A 22,489-nucleotide genomic window follows, 5' to 3' on the forward strand; every position below is an offset into this window, starting at 1 on the left:
TTCTACAGTAACATGATAGATTATAAACTGGTTGAACTAAAGCGGCTTCAGAATAACATGTAGAATATTCCTTTTAGGGTTGCAGGGCAGGTGGAGCCAATCTCAGCTGACAGTGGGCGAGAGCGGGGTACACCCTACACAGTCGTCCAGTCTATTCCCGGGCTGACATGCAGAGACTCGCTCACATTGACTCCTACTGCAAATTCAGTCACCAATTAACCTGCACTGTGGGAGGAAGTACTTGGAGGACCTGGAGGAAATCCACGGGGAGAAGAAAGTTTGGCTGGTTCGAACCCTGTGAGGGGACAGTGCTACCCACTGCACCACTGTGCCACAAATGGATAAAGTTGCCCTTCAATCTGTACTAATCCATAATGATAAAGTGCAGTGTAACAAAGACCATGCTTTAAAAATTTTAATTCTGTAATCTGTAATAAGGCACCATCACCAAAGAGAAATTTAAAAATGAATGAATTATTAATTATTAAATGAATTAAATGGTCCAATCAGTTTAATAACAGAAGCTGTGGGTTGTAGATTTAGAGGATCTCCAATCTCTACTTCAAATGAACACAACAGGACAACAGCTGAGCCAGAATAAAGAAATGATTAATTACTAAGAGGCATAGTCAGAGCTGCAGCACCTCACCCAGGAGAGGGAAAACGGGGCCCTCATGATACAACAGTGAAATGTTTTCCAAAAACAAACACAACACCTTGGAAACAAGAATACAGATCTTAGTTCAGGAGAGTCAATAATGTGTGAATATAGTATGAGCGAAAGCTCATGCAACGCTTCTTTCTGGCCTTTCTCCTCAAAAACTCCACCACATCATTAAAGTCCACACAAGCTCTGAATCTGTTACCAGTATTGATAAAGGCTCTGGTGCTGCTGACTCACCCTTGATCTCAGCTCAGTTTCAATTCTCAACATGTTGGAAAATATGTAAGTAAGAGACAAACTGTGGGGCTGCTCAGAGGCACAGTTGTGTAACCACTTTTCCTACAGTGGCAACTTTACATACATTCATCCACTGTAAATGAGCACACGGTCAAATGTTGGACTGACTTTATGAACAGTTTCATCATGGTGAGATTATGCGACAGTCAAGCATCTAGCTAAGTAGTTTCGTGTCCCCTGGAAACACTTTGTTGTGTTGTGAGTACTTGCAGTTCGTTGAGCTCTCAGGTCCATAGGAATGACATTTTTGAAATGAGCCACAATTAAATCACTAGACTATTTCTTCCTTGTTCAGTGGTCTGAGGACAGAAAGAGATATGTACAGGAGAACAACTACATCATAAATTTGGCTGCATTAAAACACACTCGATAAACAGAAGCCAGGACACAGCTTCTGAAGACCTGGATTTATATTTCATTTCAGGTTTCCTTTGTGGGTTTGATGTAAAAGGTGTCTAAAGGTGTAATCACTTTTTGCCTACAGTAGCCCCTACCTAGTGCATCTTAACGGACAGAGGAACTGCAACAAAATGTAAAATGTCATTTAGGCTGTGAAGTTTCATAATGCAGCGTGTGATTCAGGTGTGATCTGAACCAGTGAACCTCAGCCCCCCCAGAAGTCTCTGGCTAACACTATAACTCATGCTGCAATCATATAGAAATAACTCAACGCTCTGCCTATGTCTGTGGATTCAGCGATCCCACCTCCTGTCAGAGCTCACCGTTCAGCAGCCTCTCTCCTCATTTCTGTCAAGTGTTAAACAAAAATATCTCCCGCTCTCTCTCTCTCTCTCTCTCTCTCTCTCTCTTCCTGGAGCTGTTCAGGCTGCTGTTGTTCAGCTCCTCCTCTGCATGTTTGGAAAATAAATAAACAACACAGTATTTACTATGTCCTTCAGCAGCTGTCTTTCAGACCTCTGTGATAATGTCATTACCATTTTAAATGTAAATATATCTGATTGTACAGCTGTTGTCATGAACTTGTTCATGCTGGTTTTGTCTGTCATCAGGTTGAAAAACTGAAAATTTAAAGTGAGAATTAGCAGGAGTGAAAGTGAAATATGATGTGGGTGCTGAGGTGAGTGAGTTCAGACACTGAAGTTGTAAAATTACACAGGCTGAGCTCAGACGCTAACGATCACTAGCAAAGCAGTGTAGAAAACATTTTTGCTCTTGATAAAATGACAAATGTCACTGATGGCACATCAGCTGTCACTAATTACTGTTAATTCTGTGAGTAATTTGATGACAGGCCCAAATTATACTTGCCTGTTGTTGGCTGTGTGGTTGCTGCACGCTGCTTCAGAGTGCTTGTCAAAGATAATTTGTTACCTTGTTTAAGATTAGGACCAGGGCTGAAAAAACTTGACTGGGACTTACTTAATAATAATCAATAGAAATGCTTAATGTGTGGTGCTGTGTTCCAGTTTCAGAAGTGTGCCTGCCTGCTCTGCAGGGGCTGAGCGTCCACCTGCTTGTGAGAGTCCCACCAATGGGTCATTAGTGGAACAATGGGTTGTTTCATTATGATGGGTCAGACACTCTTTGTCCACATAAACCAGTTACATCTGGGCATCTCATGGTATGTGTCACAATGACATTTTCAAACGCCCACACTTCTGACTGACATATCCATCAAACCTCTTTGTTGTAATCATGAAGTCCTGTGACAAAATGAACAATCAATAAACAAATGTTAATGACAACAGCTGGTCTGTGTTTTTGAAGAAAAACCCCACACAGAAGAGTGTGCATCATGAGCTAATTTCAGAGGAAAGCTGGGTGTATGCTCTGGATCCCCCCACCCCAGATCTTCCTGCAATAATGTCTACAAAACATTGGCCTCCTTTTCTGTGATTGTGCTGAACAATCAAATAGACAGATTTCTCTGACATGATCAGATTATACAACACTGTGCAGAGTTGTGTTTTCATAATAATATAATCATACATCAAAAAGATGTCTGCAGCAACAGCTTGGTTATCCTGAACAGAAGGTAAGGGGCTAGGGAATGCATTATGTCAATGAGTGTCCTCACAAAGATAGAAGTACAAGTATGTGTGTGTGTGTGCGCGCGTGCGTGCGTGTGCGTGTGTGTGTGTGTTTATGGGTATGTTTCTTATAACACACACAGAAAAGTGCCTCTGCTTTTAAAGGTCCCATATTTGACACTTTTCTGGTGTTTTATTTGAAGTGTTGATATCCAGAAGAAGATATATTTGAGCCATGCAGGGGGCATAACGAGAGTGGTGACTGCTTTGTTGTGACATCACAAAGTTACAGAAGTCCGGATGGATTCATTTAGAATGTAGACCTGCTTTATAATGAAAGAAGACACAGACATCTAACTTTGTACAGTATGGGCCCTTTAAGACAAAGTCATTGACATGAAATGCACAGGCAAGTCGACTTTTAGTAATTACACACAACTGCTGCCATCAAGCTGTATGACATGCAACACAAGTCAAAAACAGTAACACACTCACACACAATCACCGAAAGAGGGTGTAAAAATAAACAAGCTTTACTTTGTGCATGTATTTTACTGGCTTTAACGGCTGGTTTGTATTTCCTGGTATATAATGGTGATTGGTCCAGAGGCAGCTGTCTCAAGCTCTAAGGCAAAGGTCAATTACTGTCCCTCCAAGCTGAAAATCTGAAATCTTGACGAGCTGAATGTGTGTGTGTGTGTGTGTGTGTGTGTGTGTGTGTGTGTCTCACTGGCACAGATGCATTCTCATCTTTGTGATAGTGTGAAGTAATCATATCTACAGTACGATGCTGTCAAAGTCCACAGACAGTATCTTTGACTCTGTCCTCTATGATCACATCTGTTTTTTAATGTCCCGTTTATTGCCAGCACATAAACATAAAAACAGCCATGAATCAGGTTAACTGTTGGTGATCATCATGAAGTTATAGATGTCAGTATTCACCAGTATTAAAAAGCATAACTCAAATGTTTAACATCAATCTAATGTTAATCCTGTGTAATCTACAACAACATAACAGATTTAACAGGAAGTCATTACAACAATACACAGCAATCCTTCCACATAATTATCCTCTGGGACGGAGAACCTGGTGGCTTATAATTATGGTCACAGTGAGTTGTGAATTGCTTCACAGTTTGAACTTGCTGTTGTGGTGATACATAGTGACTTTAGAGCACCCCTAGTTTTTGTGCCATTTTTAGTATCCTGCAATTTGACTTCTCAGCCAGCTACCCTGCCTCTCCCTCTTTTCCTCTCTCAATTTCTCTTTCTCCTCTCTGTGCCTAATTTCTAACTTTCTCCTGATTACAAGTTGGCATCTATTACTGTATTATGTGTGTCTATGTAAGTGTTGCCACTTGGCATATGGCAGTGGTTTTCTTCCTAGGAAAAATCCTCCCACAGATCGTCTAGTAATGTCAGGCACAGTGCCTTCACCAGTCACTGTGTGTGCGATACATTTCTGGAGATATTTTAGAAAAGAATCATTTAATTCAGGCTCATGTCAGGTTGTTTGTTTTTTTCATGAGCCTGCTTTCAGCTTCTTTTCCTGTCTGCATCAATTAGTAAGTCCATCATTTCAGTGCCTCTCAACTGCCCCTGCAGAGGGTTGTTTGTGGCTTTATGGCTGTATGAACTGCAACGTATTTGTTGTTGACATTGCACTGACCAAAGTGACTGCAGAGATGCTTGAATGTGATGACATCACTAAAACCAAGTCAGATGGGCGAGAAACAGAAGCAGTCAAATGACTTCATCCAAGTTATCTAAACCAATGTATTTGGAGGACAAAATGAAAATGAACACATCTGAAATGTCATTAATAGTCCCTCAGTGAACATGAAAACTGCGTGCACACAACTAGATTCAGGACAGGAAGTCAAAGTTATTGTTTCAGTGTTCACCTTCATGTTCTCTTCCAAATACGTTAGTCTAACCTGGAGGTTAGTTTTCAACCTGATCATCACCTGATGGACTCTGTTGTAGTGATGTCAGTGTCTCGTATATCACAGCTAATAACTTGATGATTACAGTGTTATTATTACCAATAGTAATAGTTATTATCATCATGCCATGGTTTAAAGGTGCTATTTGTAAGTTTTGCTATCACCACATAGTCATTGTTAGCATTAAAAGCTGTTTACTTATCAGCTGTTTACTCAAGAAATGTTCTGAGTTCAGTATCAGACTTCATCCCTTTACTCACCAACAGCTGCATCCAGAGGTGGAAATCAGCACACTCTTGTCTCTATCACATCTTTTCTTCTACTAAAGTTAGTGTGCTAACCAGCTAGCCCTGGCCTGTCTTCTCACCTTCAGAGGACATATTATAACCTCTTGTATTATAAAGACAACAACAGCTGAAGCTCTTGTCAAGCCACAATCACCAAAAACTTTAAGCACGTCCACCATTCGGGGTGCAGCTTTACTAAAATCATATCACTCTGACAACACTGCACAGAAATTATCCATGAAGATATTTGTATGTCTGTCTTCCTCCATCCAGCAGGTTTATTAATCATTTTGAGTGGTTCAAACAAACCCTCCATGCTTTCAGTGGATTATGTTCACTAGAGTTAGACACAGTCAGACAAAGCATCAGGAAGTACAGTGTTAATATGAAACTTTTTCACATTTAAATGTCTAAAAAGCACCTGTGTTATTTTTTGAGTTGTAGTCTTACATCAGCCCAAATGTTCCCAGCAATTTTAAAACCTAGTGAAATTAGTGATTTAAGTCATGGTAACGGTCTGTTTCATTTGGTCACATGTGAATGACGTCATATCCTCTATGTGCATGTGTCAGTGTTGTGGTTTTCTGCCAGAAGCTCAAAACTGACTTGTATCCAGTTTTAAGCCAAAGTTTTAAGATACATGTCTTTAGATCAACTATGTATTTTAACAGGATGAAGGATTTTAGTCAACAATGTCTTGATCTTAGGTTATCAGAGAAACAAGCTGAGCAAATTGTAGCAGTCCCACCTCCACCAAACAGTGTTGGCGAATCACTGATTTTTAATGTGAAACATTATGTTATAGAGAGGGGGACATTCTGCCTGCTGGTAAAAACCTGAAGACACTGAAGAGACACTGAAGAAATCCAAACGAGGAGAGGCTGACAGCAATGGTGGTGAAGACAACAGCTCCCATGATCCCACGCCTCTTCACAATGTCACCATGTGTTATTGTTTTGACTGAGAGACCCCTAGCAGCAGAAGTTACACACTGTGCATTTAACCACATTAAACATTTTTTTTATGCCAGTCTACTGGCAGAGGAGTGTTTAACCAAAGTAGACTGCTCTTATTGACAAAAGCAACAGATGGGCAGTGTAGTGACTTTGAGTCAAAAACAGATCTGTTCTGCAAAGCATAAAACCTAATTTCAGCCAAAATACTAACAACTTGCTTTGCACTTCCTCATTTGAATCATCTTCTTCTCTTCCCATCTGTGCATGAGGCACTCTGCACTGCACACCACATCAGCACACACACAGGCAAAGTGAAAGCCAAGGTCAGGAAAATAGCAAAGACTAGGAGTGTTGTTTACACTGGCTGTTAGGGGCCTATGGTGTATTGATGTGACCGATTTACATGTTTTGCTGTTTGGGGGTTACTGCGCTGGTGCTGAACACTCTCTTATCAAAGCATTGTGGACTAATAGCTCTGTAAGAAGGGTGTGTGTCTTTGTATGAACTGACATGAGGATCATCCAGAAAAAGCACTTGCACTGGTGCTCTTGTAAAAGCTGCCTGGTTATTGAGCCAGACACAGAAATGCTACACTGCAATTATTCTATTTTCAAAGGTCCCTTATTGTATAAAGGGAGATGTCCATGTGTTTTTTTTTTTTTTATCATAAAGCGGGTCTAGGTTCTATATTGATACTGTGAAAGTATCAAAGCCACAGAGAAATGCACACAGCCTGTATTCAGAAACTGAGCCTTTAAAACCAGCCGTCAGGAATTCTGGAACTTTGTGATGTCACAATGAAACAGTCACCACCCTCAGCCATAACCCAAGCCCCGCCCACCTGGACCCACCATCCAACCGTGCAGGATTTGGTTTCTCTGTTATATTTTTACTCCATCACTCAGAAAAGAGTCAGCCAATTAGAGGAGAGGCTCAGAGCTTTTCTTCTGATTGGCTCATTGAGCTCCAGAGAGAAACCTGAGAGAGGAGATGTAAAACTACACTAAACCACAAATATATCTTCTTATGGATATCAACACTTCAAATAAAACACTGGAAACATGTAAAATAAGGGACCTTTAAGTGCTGACATTTTGAATTAATTTGATTTCATTAGATTTGATTTTGTTTAGGACTCCAAAATTTGATACAGACAGTCAAGTCAGTAGATACAGTAAGTGAAGCTCTTTAGAAGCTGTTAAGGGAACCTGTAAAAGCATTTGAAGAAGCAGTGACAGGGTTAAGATGTATCTCAGGTACAGCCAGAGGCTTGTCAGGGAGAGGAATTGATTTCTGCGTCTCCTGGGACTCTGAAGGCCATACAGTGACCATCAATAACATGCCTCTGTGCCTGTGTCAGAGCTTAACAGGGTCCTTGCAGTCACACAGAAACCACACAAACACACATGTAAAGGGAGAAGTCCTTTGAAAGGGAGAAGTTTTCACTGGTGTGTGTGTGGGGGGGGTATGTGTATATGTGATACAACTGTAAATAAAATATGAACAAGTTTCAATGTCAGCTGGTGGAAAAAACTATACTATTATCTCAGTCTGTCACAGATCACAGCCAATCAGAAAACCATTTGCAAGCCATTTTTACCTCTCTTTCACACAACTGGTGATTCTGTTGGGAAACAACTAGTGAATTAGAGAAATCAAAGAAATTATCAGGCTATATAACAGACATAAAGTTTTAAGTCCATCTAAAATCCTTCTTCTAAAAATAATTAGAAGAACAATGAGTCAGAGGCAGCTGGGCATGCTCTTTAATTCTTGACAATGTTGTCTGAAACACTTTAAAGCTTTCTGATTTTAGTCCTCAGCACTAAAAGCACATGCTCAGTTGCTGTTGACTTCATTTTCTAGAAATCTGGCTTCTGACTCCATGACTCCACTGGAAGCATGTTACATAGGATCTTTGAAGGGCCAACATGAAGAATGATTACAGCAACCAAAAACATTCTCCATATTTCTGTGAGCATATGACAAATGTTTTAGGACAGACTTGAAAAATGTGAACAGGTCCATCCAGTCTAAGGGTAGATGTCCATGTGTTTTCTGATTATAAAGCAGGTCTAGGTTCTATATTAATACTGTGAAAGTATCAAAGCCTCAGTCCACAGAGAAATGGACACAGCCTGTATTCAGACACTGAGCCTTAAAACCAGCCGTCAGGACTTCTGGAACAAAGCAGTTCTCAGCCACGCAGCAAGCCTTCTGTTTATTTGCATATAGAGTGTAGAGGTGAGGTCACAGGTTAGAGCCATCCACTTGTGATTGGATCACCTGAGACACATGTTAATGTCAGGTCTGAGAAGAGCTTCTGACTCCTCTCAGGTGAATTTGATTACAGTCCTGCTCAGGGAGCCTGATCAGGGCATCTATATTGAAATGCTGAATGTAATCACATTTGTGATGACGCCTCATGAGAGCTCTCTTGAACACTCAAAGAAGCCTCTAATAATAAACAGTCTGACCATAACAGTCGGAGGTGGGTGGTGTTTAGAATACCTACAAGATACAGAGCTGTTGTGCTACGCTCACTCCCTTACAGCCCTCCTGTGATTCTGCTGTGAGTCCAGTACCTGCAGGTCCGGAGCCGCGAGCTGCTTTCCCTTCTCTCCTGAGTTGCGTTTATACTCCTCTATGGTCCAGGACGGCTGGCCACGCTTGGCATCTGACAGGCTGGTGAGCCTCAGGTTGGTGTAGAGGTGACTGCCTTTCACATGGGCCTTGATGGAGGGGGTGAAGGGATGCGGTGAGAAAACCTGTTCGATCAGGGGCGGGTGGGGGTTGGGTGGATGGTGGGCCTGGGGAAGCTCATATTGACGCTCTCGCTCCGCCTGGGAATGAAGAGAGGATCAGAGAACAGACAGGTCATAAGAGAAGCCTCCACCAGGCTGCTTTATTCTTGGCCAACAAGATCTGTGCGTTCAGAGACTTTTTGAATTTCACAACTGCATAACAGGAAATCTGTAAGACGAGGAGCGAGGTCTGTTACAGACTGCAGACTGCGCTGGCAAAGACCTGGCTGATTCCTGTCTTCTGTTACTCCATGGTAATTTGAAAAGTGTTTGAATGGATGATGTCCTCTGTGACAACATTAAGGCTGTGCAATGAAAGGCCAGTAGACTTGTCACTGTGGATAACTATTATATCTCTCACAGATGTGGACAGATGTGTATATGTTATATACAGCATTAAGTTATAAGAACTTTGTTACTGATGTAAAAAAATTTAGCAAGAAGCAAAAGTTGTCCAAAACTGCCACATTCAATGATTTTGATGTAAGTAGAGTTTAATGCTACAGAAAGTGACACCAACGTATCTGATTCTATTCAACAAATATTTATTGTACAAGAAAAAATAAAATTACAGAAATATCCCAAGAAAAATAGCCAGAGATTTCTGAAAACCGAGGAGTGGAAAGTCACTTTGTGTGTATCAGTGGATTGTCAAATGGAGAGGAGCGGTGACAACCCTGACCGACATGGCTGCTGATGCTGTGAGTGTCATTTTTGAAATAATGTAAGGACACCACACTACATAGGGCATGAAAACCATGTGATACACATACATTTGTTCTGTTGCATATGTTTATGGAAACAACTCAATTCAGTTTCTTCTTGTTAAAAAAAAATCAATTATTATATATTCCATTTACTGCCCTTTTACAATCTGATATACTGCTTCAAATTTCAGATTGAAGGATTAATTGATTTCCAGGCAGCAGTTTTTCTCAATAACCCACTCTTTCTCATGATTTATAATTCCCCTGTCTGAGCAGCAAACACAAAATGAAGAATAAAGCATTCCTGAAGTCTGAGTATTGATTGCATTAATCCCAAAGTACTTACAAGCAGCTGCCATCAATACCAACCACAGTGAGGGACATCTGTCTCCACAGTCAATGAAGGTGACATCAACGTGTGTGTGTTTGTCTTTATTAAGCAGGAAAGCTAAAGCAGCTCTCAGGTTGCAGTCAGCAGCTTGTGTTAATTGGATGGCTGTGCAGTGGTCTTTGGAGACACTGCAGTGTGATACAGTAGTTTAACTATCCAGGACATTCATGACTCATGGACAGTCATCACTTTATCACAAAAACCATCCTCAGCTCCCTCACTGCCTGTTCAACCATGTCTGTATAGTCCACAGGCATCAGGAGGCATTCAGACTGAAAACACTTAAACTTAAAGCCTATGTCCTTATTTTGCAGGGATATACACAACCTTAGTAGTCACAAGGGACAGCTTACTCCCTGATGTGAAAATGTACATTTCATTTTAGTGCTTGCAGTGCACCACAAACTCTTTCTGCATTACCATTTCAAACTCATGGCTATAGCTTGTTTATTGTGTGCAGCCAGGCATAAATGACCAAACTCCTTATGTTTCATATGAACATTATGTTTTGAATATGGTGAAAAAACAAGGTAAAACAGGTACCTCCTCTCAGTTGACTAGTGGTTGTCAAAGTCCTCTGCAAACCTTCCTGCCACAACAGATGCATGGTGACATCCTCTCACTATGAATATGCAAAATTCCATATAACACTAGAGATGATAGGAAACCATACAAGGAGTGCAACAGTGACCTTGGATTTTTTACTGAAGCTCTCTGTATCATGACACCCACATGCCCTTATCTAGGCTACAAAACGACACTGGTCTGGCTTTCTAAAGAGTCTTTTTGAGTGTTTCTACACCTTACTGTTTTAAGCAGGTATTTTGAGCCCTAGCTCAGTTTCTTTAACTGGTTGGTTTAGACAAAGACCACATGAATTACATCTGGACCAAACTGGTAACCTTGTGCATTTCCAAACAAACCTGTAAGCTTTAAAGTCAAGATAGATATTATTACTGCACAATATGGGTGTTACTGGTTATGATGCAATCTCCAAAGCAATTGATGAGATCTGAGAAATCAGTAACACTACTAAAAATACAGTAGGTTTAACAGGACAACAAATGCAAGCTGTCAGACAATCACACCGACTGTAAACAAACCGTTTATGCAGAATATCTACACCACTTTATCTGGAGGCAAAACAGACAGTAAGCTGCTTGCTGTCCCATCTTGCTTTTAGCACATAAGTAAATTCTGTCATGTCAATCCAGTCTGACCCCATCTTTACATGCAACTTGGAACCTACTAGAGCATTATGTATAACCCCAAGTTAGCTGTGATGACAATGGTTTCAGCACCTTGATTAAACCTTTACCATTAAATAAAGCATGATTGTTGCCTCAAGAAGAACCTGTTCTTTCAGCTGCTTAATGACAGACATCAAAATACAGCCTGTTGGTCTACAAAGGCAAATGTCATTTGTTAATTGTAAGATACTGGTTGCAGATATATTGATTGGGCAGGTTCAAAATAGTTTTAATTAATTCACTTCCATTTGTTCTCCAACAGAATTAAAAACAACTGCCACAGGATTAAACAGCAAACATGGCAGGATTACTATATTTAAATATAGGATTTGCCTAAATATTAACCAATCAAATAAATGCTAATGCTAGAAAATAAGGTGTGCATCTCCTGATTCCTAGCAAAGGGAACAGGCCAGACTGTGGTATTGAATGTGCCCTAAATAGCCCGCTCATCTTGGAGTTACAGCTGGTGGGCTTGTTGATGCTACAGTCCATTGGCAGAGGAGCTGACTGTGGCAGCTGAGTCCCAGCTGTCGTTATCTAGATCTTTCCTTTTTTTAACCATCTTCTTCTGCCACCCTGACCAAGTTTGAGAGAGGACACTAAAAAGGAGAGTCAAACAATAAAAGGGACATTAAATTTATGAGCCAATAACATGAGTTAACACCCCTATCACAGGATAAACCACTGACTTGCTTCACCAATACACAGTTGAATGCTGCAGCTCATTTGATTTATGTTTATATTAAGCAATTCCAATGTTCAGGGCTAATGTACCGAGTAATGTGTCCTTTCTTTAGCAATGTGGTGGTGAATGGTGTGTAACATGTCTGACTTTCATCTTTGCCAGCCACAAATGTTCCCTAATCATAACCAAATCATAGTTTGGTTATCTTTGGTTAAATTTTGGATCTTAACTCAACCACAGTTTGGTTAAGATGTGAATATATTATAGAAATGTTATAAATGTTGCTGTCATTGTCATTGCATGTAATTCTGGGTTTTGCAGACAATTTCAACAACTACGTGGTGGTGTGGCTGTATACCCACCCTCACACTTCTGACTGAGGCCTCACTCTTGCATATATATATTAATCTGAGAAAGCAGGAACTATAGTGCACCACTGCCAATTCATTCTACCCCTCAAATTATTTGTCTTGAACAATGTTCTGGGGTCAAAATATCAAACATTATTTGTTTTTGTAATGTTTTTCTTTAAAAAGTCTTTAGAGTCGCGAGTGACCCGAGGTAAGTGATAGTGGATAATGTTGTATTTTCAGGTTGAACTCATGATGGCACTGTTGTCTCACTGTGAAGAAATAAAGACACACCGGTGAAGAGGTTTGTTTATAATATTATGGTACATCACCTGAGTTTTGATGGCAGGAGGTCTACAGCTGCTTTAGCTGGAAAAACACTAGAGATGTCACTTCCATGGCTCATCCATGCTAGACCACGAAACAAAGCACACATCCATGTGCACATCCATGTTGCAATAACCTCCATCAATTGACTGTGATTAATGGCTGATTTGGTTTTGGTAGGTGCCAGTCTTTGAGAAATTACAGCGGCCTAAGAAAATGAACATGAAATAGAACAGGCTACACTGAGAAATATAACTGACCTTTAAATAATCACCATAAATGATGTCAGAAATGGAATAAATACATTATAATTATATAATAATAATACATCTTCTGTGCGCTTGTTAGTGTTAGTAGATACTAAAAAGATTATAAGCAATATATAGCTTAACCTGTGCCATATACAGTTTTAGGCAAGTTTAGGCACCACTGAAAAAAATGATGTTTTGTTTATAACCCCTGCAGTAAACAGACATTAAAAATGAACCTCTCTTCAAACAGGACTTAATTGACTCATTAGGACTTGTAAGGCAGGTCAAGAATTGCAATTAGGTCTTGTCAGCTGATGACAATGCCATGTTTTTAATCAAGTTTAATCCTTAGCACAGATAAAGTAATTATAGTAAGTGATTTTAATATTCATGTGGACGTCGACAGTGATAGACATAGCTCTACATTTATCTCACTACTAGACTCAAGTTGCTTCTCTGAGTGTAAATAAACCTTTCACTGTTTTAACCACACCCTCAACCCTGGTCCGACCTGTGCTATCGAAGCTGAACATTTACCAGTCTTTCCACACAATCCTTTTTTATCAGTCTATTATGTACAGTAATTACTTTTGAATTGCTGGTACTGGATTACACACCATTAGGCAACAGTGTCTTCACTAGATGTCTATCTGATTGTGTTTTAGCTACATTTAAGGAAGTGATTCCATCAGCATTTAAGTCAATGCTGAGTCTCAATATAACAGAGTGCTATGTTAACTTTAGAACTGCCCAAATTGATCATCCTGTTGATAGTGGTGCAGGCTCAGTGCAAATGACACTGGACTCTACTGGCCCTCTAAAAAAGAAGAGTTAGCTCCATCTGTCTTAGTCTGGCAGGACAGTCTTGAAGCACATGGGAAGGCCCTCAGTGATGCCAGACCAGATGATTCCTCAACATTGATAGAGGAAAAAGAAAACAACCCCAGGTTTCATTTCATTGTCCTCAAGAAAACTCTGCAGGGGAAATGGCGAGGAGAAGATTCCTGAACCTGAAACACTTCACAGATGTTTCAGTCTCCATTTGAAGCATAGCTCAACAGGCTCTACAACCCCCAACCCCCCAACACACACACACGCACACACACACACACACACACACACACACACACACTGATGAATTATCATGTTAGATCATGAAAGAGTCTTGTTTCCCCCAAAGGCCAGAGGAACGTAGTCTGTCATCTAAACCAGTGATTCTGAATCACTGGGCTGTGACCCAGTCTGCGCAGCGCTGAGAACCACAGGTTGGCACTGTCACACAGCAACAGCCTCCTGCCACCTGCTCCTGATTTGCTGCTGCTTCGTAAATAATTAATCACATGTGCCACTGCTCACCACTGCAATATCACATCAGTGTTATAAAACAAAGAACATGTGTTTGTTTTACTTCCTGTTTTTCTGCCATAGTGATTGTCTGCCCCGCCCTAATGTGCTACACCTGTGTCTTGTTGCCTGCTCCCCTTGTGTGTATTTCGTATCTGTGCTCCCAGTTGTCTTCAGGTGTGTTTCCATTAACCTGATTAATGTGCAATTTAAAATTGTGAATTTAAAAATGAGTGATGGAAACACAAGAGTTTTAAAATGTCACAAAATAGTTTAAACTCTTTAAACTCAGACTTTTCAACAAAGCAATATATTTAGCAAAATTAGAATGGAAACCATGTCCCAGGCAGCCAGTTCCAGCCGACAGACAACTGCTGGAAATCTGTAGTCACGTTTAACTGGAACGATATCGCGAGAGAATAATCATTCTTCACGACATCATTCAACAGAAACACAGACCATAAGCAACTGCGTTTTGTCAACTTTTCTAAAAAGTTGCTCTGATTTTGTGTAAAACTATCCAGCTACTGACAGTCCGTCGGTTTTGCTCCTGCTGTGTCTCCTCAGGACTTTGATCTCCTCGTGTTTCCTTGGAGGTCTGTTAGTTAACATTTTTATGCTGCCTGTGTTTTTTGGACTTTGGATTCTTTTCTGCTTTGCACTGGATTGGTTCACCTGTTTTACATTGTTTAGTTTTGTTCTTCAGTTTTGATTCATGGCCTCAGCATCCAATAAGTTTTTGGTGTTTTCTGAATAAATCCTTGAACTGCTGATCTGTGTCCAGTAGGGTTGTCACGATACCACAATTTCAGTAGTCGATACCAATACCTTTGATTTTCCACGATTCTCAATACTAATTCGATACCACGATTTAAAAAAAAAAAAAAAAAAAAAAAAAAACAGAACCCATGTACTAATTTATTGAAAACTGCTTTAAACTGTCAAGTATTTAATACCACTATAAAAACAAGCAATACTGTGCTTTATGGTAATAAATAACAACAATATTCAACTATTTACATTCAAAAAAGAACAGCAGTGGCATGGAGCCTTCAACAATACAAACAAACAATATTCTTCTTATAAATATGCAAATAAATAACTAAACTACAGTGGTGTGGAGCCTGATCTCACATCACTAAAACCTCTAACACCAGCCACTGTTTGCATGTCGGCTTGTTTGGGTCTAGAATTGCTCCGTATTCATCCGCCTCCGATGCAAAATATTTCCACTCGCGACTCTTCGTACGTGTTTTGTCACCGAGCCGACGTGTTGTGCTTCCGCTCCATGGATGTATTATAATACATCCATGTTGCACTCCCACCTGCTGAAGCCATTGTCATTGTTATCCACAGACTGTATATAAAAGCTGTTCGCTCAGGTTTTCTTCTTCAGCGCCGCTGACTGCTCTGTGCTGCTCACACGCGGACACTGCCTCCGTCACTTCCGCCGAGAATCGACACGGCTCGCCGCGGGAAAGTTGAATCTTCGGTTCTGACGGTTCCAGAAAAAGCAGGTCTCGATGTATTGTTTGCGTGTTGGTATCGAATTGGTACCGGAAGTATCGGTTCTTGTGACAACCCTAGTGTCCAGAAATCCTTCAAACCTAACAGTAATAGGTTTTGTACTCAACAGATCCTGTCCTCTCACTGCACTGTCAGTCCAAATGCTCAAACCTAATTTTATTGCGTAATGAATAAAATATCCTCTTAGCTGCAGTATCATCGTTACAACGCCCATGCAGCTGAGGCAAATGAGGAGAGACACAAGTCCAGGGTGATGTTTCAGCATAAAGAAGCTTTCTCTTTTTTTGTCACATAGCACTGTGTTCAGCCGATCACCTTCCAGTCCATCTGTATGAACAGACTGCCTGCTTTATATGAGGTGTCCGCGCCCATAAACAGGCTGGCATGTACCATTTCATGGTGATTCAACACATACATATTTCTCCTGCAGCACTACCAAAATTTGTATTTACATAAAAAATACTCATAATCTTAATAAATATTTATACACCCACATACTGATAAACATATTACATAAATACACACATTTGCACACAGTACAAATACACACCCTCCCCTGCCCATTTCTCAATTGATATTAGCCTCCCTGTTCCCCTTGGAGAACTCTTTCTCCCAAACACTGTGAGAGAAGTAAGTTTGTGCATCACAGGCGATTTACATTTTGCTGTTATATTCAGCATAGCATCAGTCTTTCTTGATTTCAATGAACAACTACTAACACTGATGAGCGATATAAAATACTGAATAAATACCCACCCAGTATCGGAATACATGACTATTTGTTCTTCGATTACACATTATATTAAACATCTGGAAATAATACTAATAACAGTCATATTATTTACTATTCAGTGGTGTGGTAATGGCAACCCATTGTTACAATCATATCACCAGATTCCTTTTAATACAGGCAAACATGGCACAGGGTGGAAATCTGGTTCTAATCTAATCTAATGGGTAATAATAGAGAAACTGAGGTTTTAGCATAATCACACTTCTGCAGAAGGATACTTAAACACAACAGGTGCTTGCATAGCTTTCATGCTGATAGCACGATGTGCAGTTAATTATTATGGGCATTAATTTATTTTTTCCATCCATGAAAAGGGCATATAGATAACACAGATATCCATACAGATCATCTAAAAACAGATGTTGACACCTGACTATAAAAACATTGCACTCATTGTTCGTCCTCTCATTTTGCATATCACTGTCTCTGGTCTCCGCTGAGTCCTGTTGGCTTGTTTAAATTCAATTGAATTTCATTTTCGTGCTTTTTTGGCTGCCAGCTCAGACCGGAGATGCTGCTCTGCTCTGCTTCACGGAGAGAAAATTCTTTAATATCACATGCAGTGTCAGAGAAGTGCAGGTAATGATTATTTTCCATGGGGAAGGTCTAATTAAAAATAATGAGCTGTGTGGGTTGTTCCTCTACCAGCCATATCATCTCCTGATATCATCACAGCTTAACTGAATTTTATCTGTAAAAATTCAGCATCGTTTACCACTGAGATCCATCAGCCTTCAAACAAACTGCTATCTATCTCCAGGTCAAACATCAGCTGAGAATGAGTAAACACGTCCACTACAGCATCTGAATGTCTCATTTCATTAAGTGTGACAAAAAATATCAAAGCTTAACGTGAAATTTGTCCTAAAAATCAGAAATAAATCTATTAGGACAGTAGATAACCACACAGAGGATGGGGTTTGTACATTTAATTCAGAAAGCATGAAGCATGAAGTCCTCCACGCCCACCATTTCATCCAGGCTGATTAAAACTATCAGAGGGGGGAAGAACACCTCACAGATTTATTCTCATTTGATATCAACCATCTCTTTTAAAAACATTAAGTAAATGTCTTTGAAGGCAACAAAATCATGCATGATAAAAACTCTAGTGACTTTGCATTAAAAGGCCAAGTTTTGCCAAAACACTCTTTGGAGCAGAGGACAGACACCTGACTGTCTCGAGGTAAATCTAATTATTTACATTTAGCTAAGTTTCAATAGTCTAAGCGCCATGATCCAAGAGAACAAGCTGATCAGGGGACCTGACAGTCACGCTCAGACAGCTGAACACAAAATATTAGAGGATAAGACACAGGCTTCAAGGGCGCTGGGATGGATGCCATCCTTACCATAAAAGGTTGGGCATGGCCAAAACAAATATTCGATGAACATACTGTCACGTGGTAGGTATGTAGACCGCAGTCGCACGTGAACACTGCTCAGTTCCATAATCCAAAGCTGGGATGGTGACAGAGATGAAAGCACATTTTTGTGCATGTCAGTGGTTACAGATATGAGGTGGTTATTCTTCATGATGCTGCATATTCAGGTTGGCTTGGATAATCTTTTATAGGTATGTTTGTTACCAGTCATGTGTGCCTCATAAAATGAAAACTAGGAGGAGGAAACAATCTGTCAGCAGAGACACACAAAAGGTTGTTTGGTTTGAATTGACGATGAGGAAAGCCCTCTTAGTTGATTGGTTTGGTGATTTGCATAAAATACAATGTGCAGACCCAAACCAACAAGTGAACTGATCCTGCTAACAAGCATTGTGTGATTCCTGTGGCTGATGTATCTTATCACTCTGTGCCACAAAGCTCCATGTTGTCTAGAAACTATGAAAAACACATCAGTGAGCCCCACTGTGGTGACAGTGACAGGCTCCTTCAATATCACTAACACACATTTAACCTGGATTACTATACAGATTAATCAATGAGGAAGTGAATGTGGACCAGTATCAGGAGAACAAGGATGATGGAGCCCGAGACATACATCTCAATAAGGAGACCTAAAGAGTATGTTAAATCTCCCATTAAACGTAACAGCATATGGATCTTTATGAGTAATTCTCTAGAGTACAGATATTTGAGGCAATTTCTCCACCAAACTAATGATAACGACAACCTTTATATCTTACTGCTATCAATTATCAAATGGCATCAGACACACACGTCATCAAAAACATCAGGCGCTCCAGTGTCTAACGGCAACAACAGCACCATCTGACATTCAGTCAGTTGTTCTGCTCCGTGTTAAGTTTTCAAACTCATTTCCAGTTAGTTACCTAATATCTTATGTATATTTATTAAGCTGGTTGCCTTGGTGAACTACACATGTTCCTGCCGCTCCCTTGTTGTATGTGGTCATTTCAATCTGACATAAAAATACAGAGTTAGGAAATTCACAGTTGTGTTTCAGCCTACAGTACAAATATAAGCAACTCATATTGTCATTGCCATAGAGTTGGTTAGCTAATGAAAACCTTGACCCAATTCCAATCCGGCTCCTACACCCTCAAACTACCCACTCTCACTCCATCTGCACGTTTGCATGGGGGGTCTGCCACTCTTAAGTGCGTGTGGGTAATACAGCCCTCCAACACCAAGTCTGCATTACGAAAACACTGTTTTCGTGCACACAGTCAAATCAACCGCCTCGTCTCTAAAAACTACCTCCAATAAAATCAATACTAAAGAATATAATCAGCACAAACAAATCACTGAGTGGCTTCCACCAAACATACTTACAGAGAGTCAAGCACACACACACACACACACACACACACACACACACACACAAACACACACACACACACAAGCTATTTAACAAGCCACACAATAATCTGCCACAGAGGTCATTTGATAACATTAGGGTATCAGGACGTCGACTGACTGGCACCGCTGTCAGTTGATTGGTCACGTACCTGCATGTTCAGGAATCTGATGTATCTCTAACTTAGATTAATAATGACATCGCACACTGTGAGCATGACACGGCTTGATCTTGACTGAGATATCCCAGACCTGTCCACCACTACCCTGTAATGGGTATCCAAGAGTTGTTAGAAACTGAAGACTGACAGGAATTGTCTGGTTTCTTTAGGTCTGGTGCTCTAAAGCCAGACTCAGTTCCTCACACAGTGAAAGGGTAACAAAGCAACGCATAAGCCAATCATCATCATACAGAAAAATTGAGCAATCTCTAAAGCCTGTGAATATTCTCATTTGTCCAGGTCATAGTATCTCAAAGGAGTTTTGAATCAAAAGCAACTGGACTTGGTTATTTGTCTAGGAAGACGTTTCACCTCTCATCCAAGAGGCTTCATCAGTTCTTTCTCGCACCTGACCAGGCTGGGACTGGTCCAACTATCTGGTGTGGAGATCCAGGTATTTTTAACCTCTGGGAGGGGCTTTCACGAGGCTGATGATGTCACTGGTTCCCTTTGTGCTCCATGTGCCAACGACAGTCGTTAGAGTGACTGTCTTGGTGGAGAGTTGGTTTCGACTTCGTTAGAGCCCTATTGTGTTATAACGACAGTCGCTGGAGTCACATGCCACTTGTGAACAGTTGTTTTTCTTAGAAATCTCTAAATACTCTTCTCATCTTATGGCTGCATTGGCAAGATCCTCCAACAATGCCAGAGCTGCCGTCCTTGCTGTGACCATTATGCACAGCTGCAGCTTTTTTTTTAACACCCACAGTGTCATAATTTGCTGTAATGTCTTAATTAGGCTACCAGGCAGGCGTACACCCTTGACAGGTTGCCAGTCTATCGCAGGGCTGACATATAGAGACAAACAGCCATTCACACTCACACACCTACGGGCGATTTAGAGTCACCAACTAACCTAATGTGCATGTCTTTGGACTGTGGGAGGAAGCTGGAGAACCTGGAGGGAACCCACACAGACACAGAGACAACATGCAAACTCCTATTTGTGTTCATGAAATGTAAAATAGTTTTTGCTGTGTAAACAGCAAAACTTAAGATAATAATGAATGCAAGCTCCATGAAATCAGTGTCTCACCTTATTTTGTACTTTCACTGCACTAGATCTAACTAGTAATCATCTGGAATACCATATGCACGCATGGTCAAAAGAACACATTCTCACCTTACATTCTATTTTCAGATGTACCAGTTCATGTGCAGGAAATGGTGTCTGCATGGTTTTTGCTTGTACGCATCATTTATGCATCTGGCCCCAGGCTGACTCTGACTGCATGCTCCCGTACATGGGTGCCCATGTTTTTAGTACTTGTGGTCTCAGTTAGTGAGTTGTGGCTTGATTAATGTGCATTTCCTGGAGCCAATTGTGACAGCGGGCATGGTGTACTGAATGACCACTGATTTGTCAAAACATATAGAGCATTGTCAAGTGACGCCAAGAAAGTAGGAAAGACGTTAGCATCACTGCTCACTGTTACTGGAGGTTGCCCAAGATCCCAAGCACTCACGTTATAGATAGCTGTATCTATAGCCGTAGATGCTGCAGAGGTTCTGGGTGCAGATCAATTATTGTTTGTCAAGAAATAGTTTCAACATATAATTACCCGTAAAACGACAAATTGTCTTTTTAAAGATTTTTCTTCATGTACTAGTTAAACAAACAAGATACTAGACTGACATCAATCTGAACATCTGGATCAGTGAGTGAGACCAGTCTAAAATAATGAGTTATCCATTTCAAATAAAAAGCTGAGCAACAAGAGTCTTCTCACAGCTGTTTATGTTCATTTTATATCTGCATCACAAACTGCAGTTTCTAATTAGTATTTCCACTTTTGGAACCACAGAGTTACATTTTTGGTAGAGAAAATTACCATAAAGAAACTAAATAGGATTTTTCATCTACTCCTGAGCTGTACTTGGATTCGAGGATGTTTCTGCCTCCAGTTGTTATTTGTTGACAGGTTACAAATGCAACAGAAGCCTGAGGTGAGACTTCTCAAACACCCAGAGGTGTCCTGTCCACTTCGCCATTTTTACTCTTCCTAATTTGACAGGATTAATTTGTCTTCTCATCGAATGGCTGTGAAGACATCTCTTGATTGGGAGAGATGGAAAAGTAGCCACATGGCAGTAACAGAGCTCCTTTCACATGTCAGCTCAGATTTAATGCTGGAATCTGCTGGTATCTTTCAACACAGCTGCTGTGTTATTAGAAAATAGAAGTGCTTTTTAATCCCATAGGTTCCCCAGTTTATATTAATCCAGTCAATATAGAGAAACAGAAGATAGTGTGATGACTGTGTGTTTTTTTTATTTTCCACTGAGCTGCAACTAATGATTACTCTCAGTTTTTATTAATATGTTCATTATTTTTTGTATAAATCATTAAGCTGTCAATCATGGATTCCCATAAGCCTCTGCGACATGTTCACATGTCTTGTTTTGTCAGACCAACAGTTCAAGACCTAAAGATATTCAGTTTACAATGATATAAAAGACACTGGACAGCGTGTTTGACATTCACTGACTTAAATGATTAATCCATTGTCAAATACTTTGTGTCAATCAACTACACAATTAATCTCTAACATTTACTGTCATGTCTGGATACTCCAATTAGACAGTAATGATATTTAATGTGTTTTGATGTAAATTATTTTTGCATGATTTACGTATCAATTTGTTAAAATACATAAATTTTCCAGCTACTTTGCTAGATTGACTAGAAATATAAACTCCTTCCAGCTTCTCATCTGAGTTGACAGAGATTTTACAACTTCACAACATACAGTGGGTACGGAAAGTATTCAGACCCCTTTAAATTTTTCACTCTTTGTTTCATTGCAGCCATTTGCTAAAATCAAAAAAGTTCATTTTATTTCTCATTAATGTACACTCAGCACCCCATCTTGACAGAAAAAAACGGAAATTTAGAAATTTTTGCAAATTTA

General features: G+C 40.2%; 1 protein-coding gene and 1 long non-coding RNA gene across 2 annotated transcripts in view; one reads left to right on the forward strand and one right to left on the reverse strand.

The window, feature by feature from the left end:
* Positions 1-22,489, reverse strand: part of minar1 (membrane integral NOTCH2 associated receptor 1) — a 41,145-nt gene that overhangs the window by 8,351 nt on the left and 10,305 nt on the right. The window contains exon 4 of the mRNA XM_071488161.1: positions 8,730-8,987. Within this exon, the coding sequence (XP_071344262.1) occupies positions 8,730-8,987 (258 nt within the window). The remainder of the gene's footprint in view (positions 1-8,729; positions 8,988-22,489) is intronic.
* LOC139627428 (uncharacterized) overlaps positions 13,759-22,489 on the forward strand; it is a 38,716-nt gene continuing 29,985 nt past the window's right edge. Inside the window, exon 1 of the long non-coding RNA XR_011692572.1 lies at positions 13,759-15,809. This is a non-coding gene — a long non-coding RNA (uncharacterized lncRNA). The remainder of the gene's footprint in view (positions 15,810-22,489) is intronic.

This window comes from Trachinotus anak, unplaced genomic scaffold, assembly GCF_046630095.1.
Source record: "Trachinotus anak isolate AG129_WGS33_773 ecotype Australia unplaced genomic scaffold, CSIRO_AGI_Tana_v1 ptg000011l, whole genome shotgun sequence".
In the NCBI taxonomy this organism is placed as follows: domain Eukaryota; kingdom Metazoa; phylum Chordata; class Actinopteri; order Carangiformes; family Carangidae; genus Trachinotus; species Trachinotus anak.